General features: G+C 36.6%; 2 protein-coding genes across 5 annotated transcripts in view; both read right to left on the reverse strand.

Annotated features, from left to right (window-relative positions):
* Positions 1-478: 478 nt before the first annotated feature.
* Positions 479-3,239, reverse strand: LOC125235744. The gene is made up of 2 exons (XM_048142326.1): positions 1,587-3,239; positions 479-719 (listed from the first exon to the last, which is right to left on the reverse strand). The coding sequence occupies exon 1, from the start codon at positions 3,236-3,238 to the stop codon at positions 1,604-1,606; it is 1,635 nt and encodes a 544-aa protein (XP_047998283.1). The 5' UTR covers position 3,239; the 3' UTR covers positions 479-719; positions 1,587-1,603.
* Positions 3,239-18,881, reverse strand: part of LOC125235742 — a 303,327-nt gene continuing 287,684 nt past the window's right edge. For 3 of the 4 annotated variants that reach the window (XM_048142321.1, XM_048142322.1, XM_048142323.1), the window contains 4 exons: positions 7,051-7,177; positions 6,392-6,507; positions 5,392-5,491; positions 3,239-4,910 (listed from right to left, as the gene is read on the reverse strand). In XM_048142321.1, coding sequence (XP_047998278.1) covers positions 3,241-4,910; positions 5,392-5,491; positions 6,392-6,507; positions 7,051-7,177 — 2,013 coding nt within the window. In that variant the 3' untranslated portion in view covers positions 3,239-3,240. Of the gene's footprint in view, positions 4,911-5,391; positions 5,492-6,391; positions 6,508-7,050; positions 7,178-12,318; positions 12,531-18,881 lie in introns of those variants that run through there. The other variant, XM_048142324.1, reaches the window with a different exon arrangement.

An 18,881-nucleotide genomic window follows, 5' to 3' on the forward strand; every position in this document is an offset into this window, starting at 1 on the left:
CCTGACTACCCACTTGAACAGTTTAGGGATGTCACCTTGTCGACACACAACACTCACGATATTCAGTTTTTCAACCTGAGATATTTGTTTCTTCTTGCATTAACTATGACCGGGTTCCATGTGGATGAGATATTACGATACCCAGAGAATTTTAACGTTGTGAAGCTCAATCCAATGGTGAGGCCCTGACTGTAGTAAGTGCTCAGCAACGGTAGACTTGTTCACCTGACGATTTTTGACAGCTGCGATATGTTCCATGACCCTTAAGTCCCGTTTGCAATTTTAAATATGTGTAAAAATCGTGAAAGTTTAAATTAGTGTTAGATAATTACTGTCAAAGTAAAATGTGTCATTACAGTGTTTAGGCCTTTATCTCTCTACATGAATATGTCTATATGAATATGTCTTTGATAGTAGCCAGGCTGCTGGTACCTAATGAAATGAAGGTTCAATAAGGACATTAAATAAAACAATAAAAGAAACTATAGGAATAAAATTTGTATTTCACAGTTCTGAAATGTTTAATACACAATAGTATTTTAATAAAATAGAACTATCAGCTATTTTGCAATAACACTCAAAAATACATCGTCATAACAACGCGAGATAAATTTCTAGTACGGATAACATTAATTTGCCGATGTCTAAGCTAAGTATTGTAATCTCTATGTTAATTTAATAATATGTAATGCGGTTTTGACGTCCATCCGCTGAGGACTCTGAAAGTAAAGAGAAGTTATTTAGAATCAAGACACATGGTAATAAATTAAAAATACGGTATAGAAAAGAGATGGCGCCACTGAGGTCAATGTTTTAATAACGGAAAGTTGAGAGATGGACAGTAATCGATCAATAGTTTTTTTTATTATATCAAGCGCAACTGAACTTAAGTATTTAAATTGCTAAGTTAACTTTCAATTATAAGTCAAAAAGTTCTTATGGCCACCATTTGATTCCATCATCAGATCAATGCTATACATTAATTTATAGTATTAGAAATCTCAACAAAAATAATATGAATTCTGAACCTCAACAGCGGGACACAAAAATAATAAATTAACGTTAATCATATTTTGTTGAAAATATTTCAACTTGTGCTATCTTAAAGAGTCACACTACTATATATATATAATATATATATATATATATATATATATATTTATTTATTTATTTATTTATACACATGAAATAAAAAGTGACCAAGGCCTCCAGTGCCTGAGGCCACCTTGGACCTTGGCCACACTGGAGGCCTTGGTCACTTTTTCTTTCATATCGTCACTACTTTGAAAAAATCTCGTATCTCACGCTGCTCCTCAAAGTTAAAACGGAGTAAGTCTATATGCATTCCATACATACTTACTAGAATTTTATTTTCATTGACAGACGAAGATACAAGTTTTTTTAAAAGTTGTGACGATATGTGTAATTTATTTCGGTTTCAATCAGATACTTACTATTTATCAAAAATAAATCTTCGTTAAGTAGCAAGACATCCAAACGAATAAATCAATCTATGACTTTGAAAAATATCTATATTTTGTCTTTATCAAATAATTTAATAAGTCATTAGTAAGTTCTCGTTTTACCTTTCAACTAGCACCATTTATTTGGTCATCCCCTGCTTGGCGCGGCGCTCCCACTCGGCGCGCATCTGCAGGATCCCCTTGAACTGCGGCGACGCGTCCGCCTGCCCCCCCTCCTCCCCCACTCCCACCGCCCCCGCTCTCTCCTTCTCCCTCCCCCCGTCCTCCTTCTCTATCACAGCACTCTCCTGCTTCTGCTTCTCGACAGATAAATGCCTCTTATCGTCATCCTTCCTCTGCCAAGGACGCTTAGTCAAAGTATCAGCTTTATACGCCATCGCTTCTGATTTTGTTATACTTTTAATATCTTCTCTATCGTTGGAGGGATCCGGGAATGTCCTGTTCCTTAATCTCTTTTCTGGTGTAGAATCTGATACTTCTTTTTTATACTTGTTGGCTTCGCTTTTGTATACGGGAGCGCTTTCTCGTTTAGGATTTGATACGCTGTTTATACTGACGCTTCTTTGATAGTGCGGGACGCCGAATTGACTGACGCGCGCGGCTATGTCGACTATTCTGTTCTCTTCGTTGGTTTTAGATGATGTGTCATCGTTTTCTTTATCGCTGTCTCTAGATTTAATCGAAGCATTGAACTCGTTTTTCAAAAGTTTTGATCTGTTGGCGTTGTCGTGATCTTCTTTTAGACCTTCGGCTATTTCCTGGGCGAGAGTTTCGGCGTCAGAATCTTTTAGTTTTAGAGAGCGGCGAGCGAAAACCTTCATTAGTTCTGGTTCATCGTCATTTCTGCGTTCGCTGGTGCGGAGTTCTTTTGACATTATGACAGGTTTTTTGCGATATACGACAGTTTCTTCATTTCTGTCCGGTGTTCTGATGTCGCTGCTGTCTGTGCTTTGTATGGAACTCTTACTTCCAAAACTGGAATGTGATTTCCGATCCATAGATATGTTGTCGTAAATTTTCTCCGTACTGCCATCAGTGCTCAATGAGTTAGTCCTTGGTTTCTCTGGTCTATCTTGCATTTCAACACTCGTTGATTTGCGTTTGAAAAATGCTTTAGGGGTTGAAGGACTTTGAGGAGTCAGTGGTGGTTGAGTAGCCTTCTTAACAACTACTGGAGAACTCTTTAATTCTATTTGAGTATTTTCGCACACGCTCTCAACTTTGCTGACGACTGAGTTCCTTTGACTCTTGCTTTCTATAACTTCGTATGTTTCCACCTCTTTTTCGACTTGAGGACTATCAACTTTCTTTGGCGTTATATTAGCCGTCAGCACTACATTAGTTGTTGGTTTTGTGTCGACTCTGTTGAGTTGAATGTTGAGAAATTCTGGCACACCAGGTTTAGTAGTACCTGATTGCTGAAGTTTTTCATCACTCTTCTTCATTTTGGGAGCATCAGTTTTAATCTGAATTGGAGTATTTTCTTTGTTGATCATGGTTACAGATATATAGTTTTCCGCCTCCTGCTTTTCTTTCTGAATCATGTTGTTACTAATCCTACCCCCTTGACTCAAAGCGCTTTCTACTGAAATAGTTTTCCTTCTATCCTCTACTTGTTTCTCAGGGCTACTCTTAACACTATCTAAAGAGCTAGATTTGAGTATTGGTGCCAATATTGGCTTTGGCGAACTTATAATATCGTCGATTTTAGCCTCTATCTGAGAAATGTCGCTGTCTCTCTTGTGGCTATCCATGCCTATTTGGATGCTGCTTGAGAAAAGTTTTTATCATCATGCATGTCAGTTTTGAGGCTATCCATGTAGCTACTATCAGTGCTTGGTAAACTGTCATAGTTGGCTTCAGCGGTTCCATGTAGGATGTTATAGTTCCTAGCGGATACTCTCTTAGTGTAATCGTGTCGCTCAGTGACATTTCTCCTGTAGTTAACCTCCCAGCTTTCAAGTAAAGGCTCGGATATGCCGACGATGGCCGGCAGACTCGGCATCTGGCTCTCCTGCGAGCTGATCGACGGAGATTCCGAAGCGTAACGGAAGCTGTGCGACTTGCCAATGCTGCTTCTGGTCTCCACGTACTCGTCGCCGAGCGATCGAAGTCCTGAGTTCACGTAGGCCTCTTCAGTCTTAGAGGCGCGGTGAGCTTTCTCGCGTTTCTCGTGCTTATCGCGGAGCTCGCAGACATGGTCGGAAGATCGGTGTATATGCTTCACGTTTTCGGAACTCTGATGCAGGATGTTCTTAGGAGGCGACACTGATGCCGACATAACAACACTGTGGTTGAAGTAGGGGATGTTTTTGGGCATGCTTCCACTGTGGAACATGTAGTCGCTGTGAACGCTCTTTATGCGATGCGCTACGATTGGGGGTTCTTCGTCTGAGATCTCTAATGTTGGCGACAAGTTCTCTTCCTGAGCTATATTAGCAAGCTCGTTATTAATAAATGCTTTCGACGAGAACGGGTCGACGAGTCTCTGAACGGAGGCGGGTCTCTTAGACTTGTCATGATTCAAACTGAAGGACTCCCTCTTGTCTTCAACAGTTTCTTTTGAGGACGTTCGTTTAGAACGCTCCATTTTCTCATTAAAGTCGTCACGGCGACTCAGACGAGCCTTCATTTCTTGGTTCAACATTTTGTCAGTTTCTTCCGCGATTTTGAGATCAGTTATATTGTATTCGACGCCCGGCACTTTGGCCGCACTGTAGACGTCTTTATAGACTCCCTCTTGGACGTACGCTCCCTTGTTGTCCATTCTTTTATGCATTTGATTGGCGAAAACCTTCTGTCCGGCAGATTTGTGGGTTCTCTCAGCGGGCACGGGTTTGTGCCCTTGTCCATGATCAACATAAACAAATCCGCTCCTCTCTGTGTCCATAGCTTTATACTGCGCTGTGGATTTTTCCGTTTTAGACTTCTTAGTCTCTCCTTCACCATCTGGCTGGTCTTTTTTCGATTTCTTTCCACTCTTTCTTAAAAGCAGCCGACTGAAAAACGACTCCTCCTTCTTCGAGGATCTGATGACTTCATTCTCAATTTTCTTTTCCGATTTAGACTTCTTCTCATGGCAAGATTCTTCGGCATACTTATTATCGGACCTGTATTTCGTGACCCGTTCCTGAGAGTAGCTGGTCTGGGTTTCACTAGTCACACTGTCTTCTCTTAAGTTTTGTCCTTGGGAGCTGGACTTGGATCGTTTGATAGAGGACCTGGGGGTGATTTGTTCGGCGATGGAGAGTTTGGCGGGGGAGTGCCCCATCACCTGGCTTAGGGCTAGACCTGGGGGTAAGGAGGAGGACTTAAGGCGCGTGTCGGCCGGAGTTTCGAGCACTCGCGTGAGCTCGCGGTTCAGCTGCTGATGCTGGACGTTCACGGTCATGTGATGTTTCGTAGTGGTCGATGAAGAGAATGATTCTGAAAATTTAATTTGAAAGTTAATTGACAACTGTATGCAAGTTACAGTACCCGGCGATAATGATTGCATCGGTTTTTCGTCTTTGTAGAGCGTTGTCTCTTTCTTGCTTATTATGTGACGTTAATTGTTTTCCAAAGATCGATATGCTTTTTTACAAGCTAATAATTTACTCGGTCTAGTTTTAAGTTTAATCTTATTGTTAAATCACTTTACAAGAGTGTCCACCGGGGCAAATACTAAATGTAACCGGTCCATGTTTTCATTATTAAATAGAGTGTCCACCGGTTATATTACCTCTATAAATGGTAGACGTATTCAGTGGATACATGTAGAACTCAACATTATAGTGTAATAATGGAAAAAATGGATTAGTTACAATTGCCCCCAGTTGAGATTTGCCCCGCTGTACCTTATTGTATTTATAACAAAATATTTTCTTTTATTTTTCATGGCGTTGAATTATATTAAAGATATACGTACCAGTAACAACTTCTGAGGTTTTATGAGTCACTTCAGGAGTAGTGCTTCGTATCATTTCTTCGTTCAGTTCGGGCGTGATTGGCAAGGCTGATGCGGCAATCTGTAAACAGTTATTGTAACAATATTATACACCAAAATTCAACAAAATAGTTACAAAGAATATGGCTAATGATTGGCCAGATCAAATAAATAAGTCCGTGATGCAGACAGCTGGAGAGAAAAGTACTTATTTGTTCTGCATTGAGAGTTGCCGACTGTACAGAGCATCCCCGTAAATTTGTGTGATGAGCACAGATATTTGTTCCTGAGTCTTAGATGTTTTCTATGTATATAAGTATTTGTATATTATATATATCGTTGTCTGAGTACCCACAGCACAAGCCTTCTTGAGATTACTGTGGGACTCGGTCAATCTGTGTAAGAATTTATTCCTATAATATTTATTTATTTAAATATTTTGCAATTAGACCACCATAAACATATTTTCTGTGGCATCATTTTATTGTTACAAAAGGCGTTTAAAACTTTTTTTTCATACCGCGATTCGTGACGTAACGTGAAACTTAAACAATATCCCATAGATGTGTTTCCGCATATGCAACATTTAGTAGAAAGATAATGTAGGTGTCGCGGAAAAAATTGTTTTACATGGATTGTGACTAATACTTTGTATGTTTGTTTACTTACAGGCAAAGAGGATCGAGTATTATAGAGAGTTACTGTCAAAGTAAAATGTGTAATCACAGTGCACAGACTGCCATCTATCGACACAGGCTTAAAACTTTTGAACCTCAGTTTTGATAATTTAGCCAATATTCTTAACTTGATATGTGTTAAAATGCCAAATATAAATATTAGCGCCATCTAGCCGAGCGTTCCCCGAAGGTGTAACGCCATCTAGGCCACCGTATAGGCCTAGGCTTTTTTCTTTACGGTTCTGAGGTACGCTTTTTTCTTAGATTTTATCTATCTATACGGAGTTGCATATGTCTTTGCTTACAGGATTAGTTTTCTTCCGCCTGGGCGCGCCGTGGGTCCGCCGCGGTCGCACCGCCATCTTGTGTTTGGCGGCGGAATGAGAGAGCGGCGCGACGCCCAACGCTGGCTCTGACAAGTCTGCAAACGAGGATAGATGGCATTAGTTGTCGCACTACATATATAAGTGGACCAAACTATTGGTGGCTTTTAAATTTATTTCACAGGGAGTTAGCATGAAGTGTAGGGACTTACAAGTCCAATTAAAAATCATGATATCAAGGGAAAGTAGTCATAAAACTGAATTAAATGTCATGTGTTCTAGGTGGCAGAGCGGTTTAGGCATCAGCCGCATTATAAGAAGAAGATCGTCCGATTTCAATCTTGTATACTGGAAGCATTGCTTGGTCACTCAACAAACATTTAAATTATTTTCCTTGAAGAGAGAAATTTAATTTGTGTCCCAAAAATTGAGGTCTGGGTCTGGGGCAGTTCAGATCTTGACTATCTTGGGGACAGGAACTATTTCTGGAGTATCTTACTGCTGTTGCAGTGATCATGGTGACAGGTGCTGAAGCCCATCCCAGTAGACCACGCCAGATAGTGATGAGAACAGTTTTCTGTGGATGGGTTGAGGGTAAAGGTTTTTTTCCTTATTGAATACGTAGAAAATGGGTAACTTACTGTAGTCGGAGTGATCGCTCCTGTTGGAGTGGTCGTGGTGGTAGCTGTCGTCGTCCATCTCGGAGGAGCCGACGCTGAGAAGGGAGCCATCGCTGCAGGACGACTGCGATATGCCCGCATGGTGCCGCTGGAAAGAAAGAAAAACACAAATAAATATCTGTTCATGATATTTTTATTGCATTCTGTTAACTTTAAGGGAAGGTTCTTTAGACTTATATTGACTGGAATATAGACCGTGATTACCTTTTTGATTTTTGTCGAGCACCCGATATTTCGACGCAGTTGCATGCATCAAAAAGTAATCACGGTCTATATATTTTTAAACTTAATTTGTAACCTTGATTGGCCCTTATTTGTAAACTTGATTTGTTCTTTAATGATTGACAACTAGAGACTTGTACATCTCTTGAAATGTGTAATTTAGCTGTTCATTTTCTGTATTTTTTATTTTTTTTTGTATTATTTGACAAAGGTTTTTACTTTTAAATATTTTAATTTTATAAAATTTGACTCTTGGAGACGCTATACATCTCCATGGATTATTTGATTAAGTATAATATTTTTACTTGTAATATTCAGTCTTTTACAACTATTGAAGTATTATAGATTTCTTTTATCTTTGTATCTGTTTGCACTTTCTTTATGTATTGATTATAGTTAGTAATAATATGACATTTAGAGACTTTATACATCTCTAATTCTATATCAGTGTATAGCTACTTTGCTTATGATTAATATTTTTAGTTAATATTTCTATTAATTTCATTTGTTTAACTTTAATGAATACTCTGTAATGTTGACATGTAAAAGTGCCCCCGTGGCCTATTTGCTGAATAAATGATTTTGTATTTTGTATCCCGGTCAATATAAGTCTAATGAAAATAACCGTGAATCATTCAAAACTCTTAAGGTTCTTTAGATAAAATACAATTAATTTATCTAAGAAACTAGCATCTAAACTCTTACGGTTATCGAGCTATTAAAAAAATAATGATAATTACTGAACACGTGTGTGACAGCCTGTACCAATTCCTAATGTTATTTGTTTTGACATGTGCCGTCAATCACTTGACACTAACTTGAATGTTATTCTTAAGGGTCTCTCACACTAATAAATTCATTTGTTATGTGTGAAAATGATGAAAAATTTTTTTTGGCGTATTTAACTAAAAGTGACATTACCGGGTGGTTCCTGATAATGAATCTAGCTACGTGTCGAATTTAACAGAAAACAAAAAAAAAACACGGTGTAGGTATCTTAGTCCATTCTTAGGTACTCTATGATGATATTCGAGGTACTTTATCAAAAGCATCTTAGGTACGGTGCGTTCAGATCGATCGTTTCGTACGATCAGGGGTGTTACCATGACGTGCTAAAGCCGTTCAGTTTAGGTTGAGAGAGAGGGACGGAGCTATGTAACTGCTATAGCTGTGTCCCTTTCTCTCAACCTAAACTGAACGTCTTTAGTACGTCATGGTAACCTCCCAGGTTCTGAGAGAAATGCAGACGAGGTCACCTTTCTCTGCACCTGACTGTATGAAAAATTATTTTTATTATTTTCATTTCAATTTCAATTTCAATTATTTATTTACTCGTGCATAAACTTACAGCTAGGCTGCCAAGGCGCTTTGCGGTAGATACAAGATATCATTTTATACAATCATAACTAGTACATTACAAGGTTCAAACTAAACATCAGAAAAATATCAGAGGTCGTTACAAATAAATAAAATAATTGAAGATGTCAAACTTAAACCTAACCTTAAGTGAATGTCATACAGATTAATATCAACTATTTTCTAATAAAAAAAAAAAACATAAAGTTTAGGAATTTTCAAACGAAGACTCCGATTCTGTCGTAGTATATATCAGCATCATGATTACAATTTAAAAATTACTAAAATTCATCATTACAAAAAACTAATTTAAAAACTTAATTCTATATCAGTGTATAGCTACTTTGCTTATGATTAATATTTTTAGTTAATATTTCTATTAATTTCATTTGTTTAACTTTAATGAATACTCTGTAATGTTGACATGTAAAAGTGCCCCCGTGGCCTATTTGCTGAATAAATGATTTTGTATTTTGTATTTTGTATTAAACAGTGAAAGAGCTCTAGAAGTGGGAGCGTTCTGTGCCCGACGGGTGCGAAGTGCGAACCACACCGCGCGCGAACAGAGGTCTACGTCTACGCAGTTTAATGGTAAAGATACGATTCCAGACTTTATTTCCCAGCTCATAAAACCCAGCAATCTTCAAATCGAGGGTGAACAGGCACCTTCAGGGCGAGCTAACTCCATCCTTAGTCAACATCTTTGCCTCGACTAGTCTGTGGCCATGAGTAAACCCATTTATAATAATAAAAAAACACTGTCTCAAAAGTAGATCTAGAAAGCATTTCTTTTTCCATTCATGACAACAGATTTCACAATATCTGTAAAGGCCAGAACACACGGCATACACCACGCATATACGGTCTGTTCTCATGGGTGAGTAAGAGTAACGTTGCCTGTGCTCAACGAAGGTTCGGCGGAATTTCCTTGTTTGAGGCGGACATTATGCTTGTTTGACACTAATGTGAAGTATAATGTAGAACATTTTAGGGTACCGTTTACAATGGTTTAAGAAATATGAAGAAATTGCAGAACTCCCAACGACCAAAACTTCATTACCTACTACTTAATATAAACTATGTACTTATGCAGAAAGCTAGGTTGTAATATATTACGCACGCAGTGTGGTTAGGCCTTTAATTTGAGCTACCGGATGTAGAATGAACTACACGTTTCGTGGACTAGTCAAGCGTATCGTTTGCATCATGATGAGCGTAAGAATCAATGCGTTATACCTGTTTAGCCTAGTTTAATGAAATATAAATAAAATGCTGAAATAATGGCGGAATCACTAATATAGAAATAACTATAAGTAATAGAGAAAGTAAGGGCGAAGCGCTTAGTGTGATCAAAGAGGATCGGGGTAATTCCATGTAACAGAGTAATGGCATGTTTTTTTATTCATGGTGCTAATTTATATCAATATATCTAAGAGTAGTTTATCTGTCGACTTCAATTTGCATCAAAATAAAAAAAACATGCACAGTGCATAGACGTGGAATTGCCATCTCTATTATAGAGAGTTACTGTCATAAAAATGTTAATCACAGTCCATAGACTGCCATCTCTTGACACAAGCTTATAACTTTTAAAACTTCAGTTTTGACAATTTGGCCCATATTCTTAGCTTGATATGTGTTAAAATGTCAATATTAATATTAGCGCCATCTAGCCGAGCGTCCCCCAAATGTGTAACGCCATCTAGGCCACTGTACCTATTTCTTTTTTTTTTTTTTACTGTAGCTGTCTATACTGAGTTATATAATTAGCTAATATAGAAATAACTATAATAGAGGAAGTAAGGGCGAAGCGCTTAGCGTGATATAGTCAATGTGATGCGGAGGGATGAGTCATGTTACGAGACAAGTATTACGGATGAATATGGATGAAGGAAGCGGGGGGGGAATCCGAAGAAAAATTAGAACTAAAGAGATTATTTTCATTGAAACATTACTCTCCTAAACAAAGTGACAATTTTACGTGAGTTACCCGATTTTACATGATCAATAGTGTTTTTTTTGTTGATTTTTCTGAACTTTACGATCCAAAATGTATACTGTTTTAAATAAAGGTGTTTTACTTACATAGTTTAAATATTAGAAAAATTAACGATGCCTATATCTGCCATCTTGTGACACAAATTAGAACTAAAAATGATTCTTACCATTCTATCGGACTCTCAACTCTCATACATGATCCTTATTTGCTCAAAATAATACAATGAGGAGTGCGAACAATCATCATTATCAATTTATTGCACCAAATAAGTGCTATTTCGTAACCACAAACATGTACTTCCTACCACAAAATTAACCTGTCAGCGAAACTAGAATAATAGTTCCTCATACACACTTTCAAGTGATCATTTCTCATCCTTATTTCAAATACATAAAGTCTGAAATTGATAATGTATTACTAGCCACAATTTGAGGTTCAATAAGGATGCAAATCTAATAATTTCAGTGTATGATTGGAAATTGATGGTCCATTATAGATTCGATTATAATTTTCCATTTAGTTTATACGATTTCGATGGTTGGATCAGAGACGAGTTTTGTAGACTGCTAATCTCATACACAATTACACATGTTACACTAAAGGACATATGAAATGTAAATAATGATTTAGATAACTTTTACTTAAAATTTAAATAAACTTTTTTCCATACAAAATATTTCGGTTTTGTTGACAGCTATCATTGACTGTCCTCGCAATTATGTTTACAATAGGTACATTACTGCTGACAAAATTTAAAAAAATTAATTACGGGGTGAAAATTAATAGTAACTCAAAAACATTCTATGTCCGGTTTAATTTATTGCTCGTATAAGGCTTACACATTGTATATTTTCCGTAACGTTCTTGCCGTCGAGAAGCATAATTGAACTTCTTATAGCCATAATAATATAAATCTGTCGAGTCCACAGTATGTGTGTATATCTTCTTTTTTTATCAACCTTGATTCTTTGGCAACGAGGGATTATCTAGATAATAAACCATTATGTAAACTTTTCATCTATGTCCTTTATATTAACCTTGACTTAATCCCTAGTCTGTAAATCATTTTGTATGGTTTTTTATTAGCCTTGGTAGAGATTTGCCTAATTTATTTATATGATACTTTAATTCAACACAACCTTGTCCTGCCCAATGTGCTTAATTAAAGACATATTTCATTGTTTAAAGCCAAGAGGGTGATTTTTGAATCTTGAATACGGGATTTTGTCACTAAAATACCGGTTGAAAAACCTATTATTTTCAGTGACAATTTTCTGAATTTGTACGCGTGACACTCAAAAATAGGCCCGCTGGTTTAGAATAATGTTATTCTAAAAAAATGCAGCAGACTGGGTGAAGAACTTAGATATTTATTTGTAAAGCGACAAAAAATTCCAATTGATGTCATACGACTAAATAAATGATATTAAATAAATTAATGTTGCGGAAAATATTATTTTTGCCAATTCCAGGCTACGAAACAGCGCCATCTAGTTTTATCCCTAAAAGGCCCATACGTTTCAGGGGTACACTTTTTTGTATAGGCTTTGTCAGTCCCGGTATCTATACATATAATATATTGTCGTTGGTTACAATCTTTCGGGTTTTCGAGGCCCACGGTGTAAACTGTGTATGTCTGTCTGTCTACTCACCTTAATTCTGGCACTGATGTACCTCCTACGCGGCGGCCTCTTCACAGCCTCCTCAGTAATATTCGTCACGTACAACATCATTTTGACTACAGTCTGTCAATTTCTTCACAACATTGTCTATTTACTTATTATCACAGTTTTATTGCACTTTTTGTAATGTTTATTGATGATAAATCACTATTCTCTAAGTGGCTAAATGGTGGCTAAATACTTAAGTACCTATAGGTACTTCTGCAGACAAAAAAATCACTTATTCAATATACAATACTTATTTCAGCAGTGTGAGAAAATTGCTTATAACATAAGCAAGTACAGTCAGCAACCAAGCTGTGAATAAAGACAGTGCCTAAAATATGTATACATACCTCAATGTACAAGCAATAGAGTTCCGTATGCATTTTTTGGCACTTTGGGTGTATTCATAGCTTTGTTGCTGACTGTACAATGAATGGGTAAGCACGATATTATTTCGCGAACGAAAAAACCAATATTTTTAATAGACAGAGTTCTATGTAGTGCACTTAAAACCACTTCTACTTATAAATAGTAAGGTTAGGTACATAAATTATTTTCGTGTTGTGAAATGGCGACAGATATTCAAATGAATATAAAAATGATCTCAATATTATCAGTGAGTTATCATCAAAGATAAAAACCGGCCAAGAGCGTGTCGGGCCACGCTGTGTAGGGTTCCGTAGTTTTCCGTATTTTTCTCAAAAACTACTAAACCTATCAAGTTCAAAACAATTTTCCTAGAAAGTCTTTATAAAGTTCTATTTTTGTGATTTTTTTCATATTTTTTAAACATATGGTTCAAAAGTTAGAGGGGGGAACGCACTTTTTTTTCCTTTAGGAGCGATTATTTCCGAAAATATTAATATTATCAAAAAACGATCTTAGTAACCCCTTATTCATTTTTAAATACCTATCCAACAATATATCACACGTTGGGGTTAGAATGAAAAAAAAAATCAGCCCCCACTTTACATGTAGGGGTGGTACCCTAATAAAACATTTTTTTCCATTTTTTATTTTTGCACTTTGTTGGCGTGATTGATATACATATTGGTACCAAATTTCAGCTTTCTAGTGCTTACGGTTACTGAGATTATCCGCGGACGGACGGACGGACGGACGGACGGACGGACGGACGGACGGACGGACGGACGGACGGACGGACAGACAGACATGGCGAAACTATAAGGGTCCTAGTTGACTACGGAACCCTAAAAATGCATTATTTGATAAAGGGCTGTTTAACGTCAATGCCAATGCCGCTGACAAGAGATTAGAGCGATAACTTGTGATAAATTTTACAGCTGTTACAATGTCAACCAAACTTTAAGAAATAAAAAATATTAGAGAGAAAGTTACGGAACAAATAGGTTCTAGAGAATTTGCAGGCTAATCTGAACTTTTTTTTTTTAATTTATTTATAACAAGAAACTTACAACTATTTAGGTGCACCTATCCAAAATATCAAACTAACACCATAAGAATTGAGGTGCAGGCTCGAATCAACTTGTTGGTACTTCAATTGATATCTACAACTAGTACAACTACCTACTTTTAGATTATTATGTATATATCAATGATGATTTTTATCAAATTTTTATTTAATTTTGGTGGTTCTATATTATTAAAACAAACAGATCTTTGGAATTTAATAGTTTTTTCCATTATTACACTATGATGTTGAGTTCTACATGTATCCAATAAACACGCCTACCATATATAACCGGTGGACACTATTTAATAATGCAATGCATGTAAAACATGGAAAAATTGTACCAGTTATATTTGTCCCCCACTCGAGATTTGGCCCGCTGTACCGTAAAGGACCTCTTAAAACAGGTTCTGACGATCAGAATAAAATCAAAGTAGGTACACCAACCTACACTATCGAACAGTTGTACACCTACTCAGCTACTCACGCCTAATTAGTCGCATAGACCACTCAGCAAAATCGTTAATTTACATCAATTTACGCCAATCACGGAACTCCTATCATTTTTTTGCCACCGATTACCAATCGTAACATATTTGTAACATACTAAGTGCTACCGACGTGTCTTTTTCGCCATACGTACATTATTTATGAACGACAGTGTATTTTGCATGAAATTGAAATGATACGCATTTAGCAATGCGATGTGGCTGATAAGGACTGACACTTCATCGATCAATGCAAATTATACCTAGTAGAATAAAGGCACATTTAGACGGCGCGCGAACTCAAATGCGATTTTAGGTAGTTCCATTGAGGACTATTAAGGTTGCATACACACCTATCAAATTAATAGGTACCGTAAAGTAAAGTAACTCGCATGCGAGTTCTCCCATCTGCACCCTGTAACCCTAATTAGTCTAATTACACTAACAAAGAAATGTGTAGGCAGACCGTATTTAATGAATATTTCAGTACAAATGGTGCTTTTTTTACGCACTAGTGCGAGAGGTGGTCCATTTCATGTCAGGCCGAAACTTCGGAGGGCCATCTGTACTGTAAAACATGGTACGGTACACGTGCGGAAAGGAAATTCGTAACACGTGTCGATTTAAAAGGAATGCGGAAAAAAGAAAGATCGAAACGAGTGGCGATAAATTCTGACTATATGTCTGAATACACGTTAAACTTTAGTGAGACATATTCAAATAATTAATTTTCTCGTGTATAATACTACACGTTATTATATCGCTATTGCTGTGACATGTTTCGGGCCAATTCGGAGGCCCCTCTTCAGCGATATAATAACGTGAGTACAACCGTAGATTCATTAATTATTTGAATATGTCTGAATGTTTAAGTCTCGATAAACTCAAAAACTATTAAAGTAATTCCTAAGGAAGATTTAGGTGTAAGATATCATTTGTTAAGGATTTGTGTAATACAAAAAGATTTACTCTGTCTTTTGAATATTTTTGTATGTTTAAAAATAAAACAAAAGAAATCGGAGACATTTTATCGTAAGTTTTATAAATAAATAAAGTTTTATTACGTTACCTTCACTCACTCAAAACACTATTTAATATTATAACGAACTAGCTTTTGCCCGCGGCTTCGCTCACGTTAGACAGAGACAAAAAGTAGCCTATGTCACTCTTCATCCCTTCAACTATCTCCACTTAAAAATATCACTTCATTCGTCGCTTCGTTTTGCCGTGAAATACGGACAAACAGACACACACACTTTCCCATTCATAATATTAGTATAGATAGAATGTACCATTCACATTGTCCTACAATATACAGGGTGTGCCCAATCCCAAGTGAGAGTTGCAAAAGGAAAATGACGCAACAGGGTGTGAACTGAAATGTATGAATGTTTACAAAATTAGATTACGCTTCTTAATTACGTTAACGTAGTTGGTAAGGTCAAGGTAGGTCAAGGACTGTTGTTGTTGTGTGAATTTTGAAATAAACTAGTACCTAATAAATGTTGTTGTGTTTATTAAAAAAATCTGCAAAAATAATTCTACAGCGTAGTGATAAGAGCGGAGAGCGTTTCAATCCGGAGATCGTAGGTTCAAATAGCGACTCGTACCAATGAGTTTTTGGATGGTAGCTTTTCGATGAAGGAGAATTGAGAAAAAACCTAGTTTTTCTAGACGCAATATGCTTACTGGCTGGCTCTTGAGACACAGGGAGACCTACTTTGAGAGCCAGGGACCAATATTGTATACACACGTAACCTTATAGTTGCAATAAAGATTTTTTTTTTTACTCTAATTATTGGGTTAACTTTCCAAGTGGACTCCAGTCCAGGCCTTCGTGAGACAGCAAGATGAAGATAATGAAGAATAAATCACTATGAAGTGTATTTTTTCTTCGCTGCTATGAAGAAAAGAACGAAAAAAATATGTTATAATCCTAAAAATATTTTAAATCATAATTCATAACTGCAACACTAATTTGATGTACCAAAACTACCAAATACCACATCCCTATGCCCTCAAAATCACTCAACACCATTTCCATACCTATATAACGTTAATATATTATCAAGCTATATTTTATCAATTCACCAAAGCAGGAAGAAGGGGACCTGTCAATCTGTCACACCAAATATTTTAAAACGTCATATGAAGTTAGGAACTAAGAGTAACATACGCCCTTCTTAATTCAAGCAGTAAATTGTAACACTGACAATTTAAAACGTCGTATAAGCGTAGAAAAATATAAAAAGTTACGTCCTTTTTATATTAGCCGGTTATGTTGCAATATACCGGTTCCCATAATGGTATGCAATTTATTGATTTGGATATGGAACGTGGGATTATGAGTTTAATGTCATTGGAAGACGATTGAAAATTGTTGAGCTGAGGTATCGAGCCCGTATGAAGAATATTTTTGCGGTGAGAACGCAAAATGTCAGGTTTTATTTTTAAAAAAAAATGCATTCTGTAGCTGTAATTTATGAATAAGGTATGAGATAAGGTGAAAAATGTGAATATAAGAACTAGGTACATTGGGGTAATTGTAATTTCGAAGTAAAAAATGCCCGGGTAATTTCGAAAGGGGAATCTTGATATGATGGAAATAATGGTGATTTTTATAGGACTTTCGAAATTACCCCAATGCACCCTATTTTTCAAGATAATTTAGCGCATTATGTTAAAAATACGGTTTTTGTATGCCCGGATGTTCTCTACAGATCGAAAGTCTCAACCGATTCTCGTGAAATTTTGTGAATTATGTACTTAAATCAATATTTTTGTCGCTATTATTCTAGAGTGGAGTTCACTGGAAGTGATCCCTTATCCTTACAGGGATAAGTTCGCCTTTGTACTTAGCATATTTTTTTGTGTGAAACGTGTTTTGTAATTTGTCTTATACATGTGTACAATTAAGTGTTAACATACACAAATTCCTTCTTTTATGCATATCGTGATGAAGTCTACATCACAAATAGTCCCTAGTTATTTTACACGTGAATGAAGTGTGAATGCACTGAACACGTAACTGACGATAGTGATATTAGTGATAGACGACTGATAACTCTTTCATCTCATATTTATCACTTTATCAGTTATCAGCAATAACACTGTCAGGACGTTTCCAGAATCTTTTTACCTAATCAATATTATTATCACGCATAAGAAAAGTTTTAAAATACTAAATAAAAAAATCATCATCCTCCTTGCACTGAACACGTAACTGACGATAGTGATATTAGTGATAGACGACTGATAACTCTTTCATCTCATATTTATCTATCAGTTATCAGCAATAACACTGTCAAGACGTTTCCAGAGTCTTTTTACCTAATCAATATTATTATCACGCATAAGAAAAGTTTTAAAATACTTAATAAAAAAATCATCATCCTCCTTGCGTTATCCCGGCATTTGCCACGGCTCATTAGAGTCTGGGGTCCGCTTTGACAACGAATTCCAAGATTTGGCGTGGGCACTAGTTTTACGAAAGCGACTGCCATTTGACCTTGAAAATGAAAATGAAAATGAAAATGAAATATTTATTTTTCAAGTAGGCATATTACAATGCGCATATGAACGTCAAATAAAGCTACGCCGGCTCTAACCCTACGCCTCAGCCTCGAGAAGATTTCAGTCCCCCCTCAGGTGGGAGGGGGGTATCCACTATGGGACCGGCAAGAAACTCGGCGGGCAACTTCTTTTCAAAACATTACATCTTATAACTAACATGCATTAAATAACAAGATACAATTTAACATGCAAAAGTATTCATCAAAGAATATGAACAGACTAGGTACCTACTCTATGGCAATTAATTTCAATAAATTATATTATTGCTTAATAATACGTCGTTCTTCTTCAGAGAAAACATATCAAATTGTCACAGAAGAAAAAGATAATATGAATCTCAATATCATTAAATATGTAATTTACCTACACAACATAAAATATAAAATATTTGATGTGCTTTCTTATCTGAACTGTGTCCTCTATACATAATACAATTATTTTAATTGCTATTCGTTTTTTGTAGTTTCTGGTTCGGGCCATGCATGTTTGTCTGTCAAATAGTCCTCGACTCTGTAATAAGCCTTTAACATCAATGATTTTTTTAAGTAGTTCTTAAGAGCTGGGAGGGGTAATCTCAAAGCAGTGTCAGGTAACTTATTATAAAAATGAATGCATTGCCCAACAAATGACTTCTGTACTTTACGGACACGAAACTTCTTTATGGCAAGCTTATTTTTGTTTCTAGTGTTATAATTATGGATATCAGAATTCTTAGTGAAACAGTCTAAATTCTTCCTTTCAATCCGAAGGGTAACTATGCCTCATTGGAATTAGTAGTTAGTAAAAAGTTATGTTAATAGATATAAGGCTACGCCGCGCGAGAGCAGCCAGCGTAGCCGAAAAGACATACGCCAGACGCCGATTTTATCGAATCCCCGCAAAGACGCAGTGTAGTACATTGTGTATTAAGTACAAAGTGAAGAATTACGAACGAGAGGCTGTTTGAATGGCTTTGATAACTCGAGCTTGTAATCCTTCTGCCGCCCGTAATATGCACAATGTTTGACAATGTGATCACACTCGCGAAGTAAAAAAACAAATTTTAAAGTAAATGT

Source organism: Leguminivora glycinivorella, chromosome 18 (genome assembly GCF_023078275.1).
Source record: "Leguminivora glycinivorella isolate SPB_JAAS2020 chromosome 18, LegGlyc_1.1, whole genome shotgun sequence".
NCBI lineage: Eukaryota > Metazoa > Arthropoda > Insecta > Lepidoptera > Tortricidae > Leguminivora > Leguminivora glycinivorella.

What these genes read in the sequence shown, in the direction of transcription:
- LOC125235744 (XM_048142326.1), bottom strand. Translation starts at nt 3,238, where the DNA reads ATGGATAGCCACAAGAGAGACAGCGACATTTCTCAGATAGAGGCTAAA.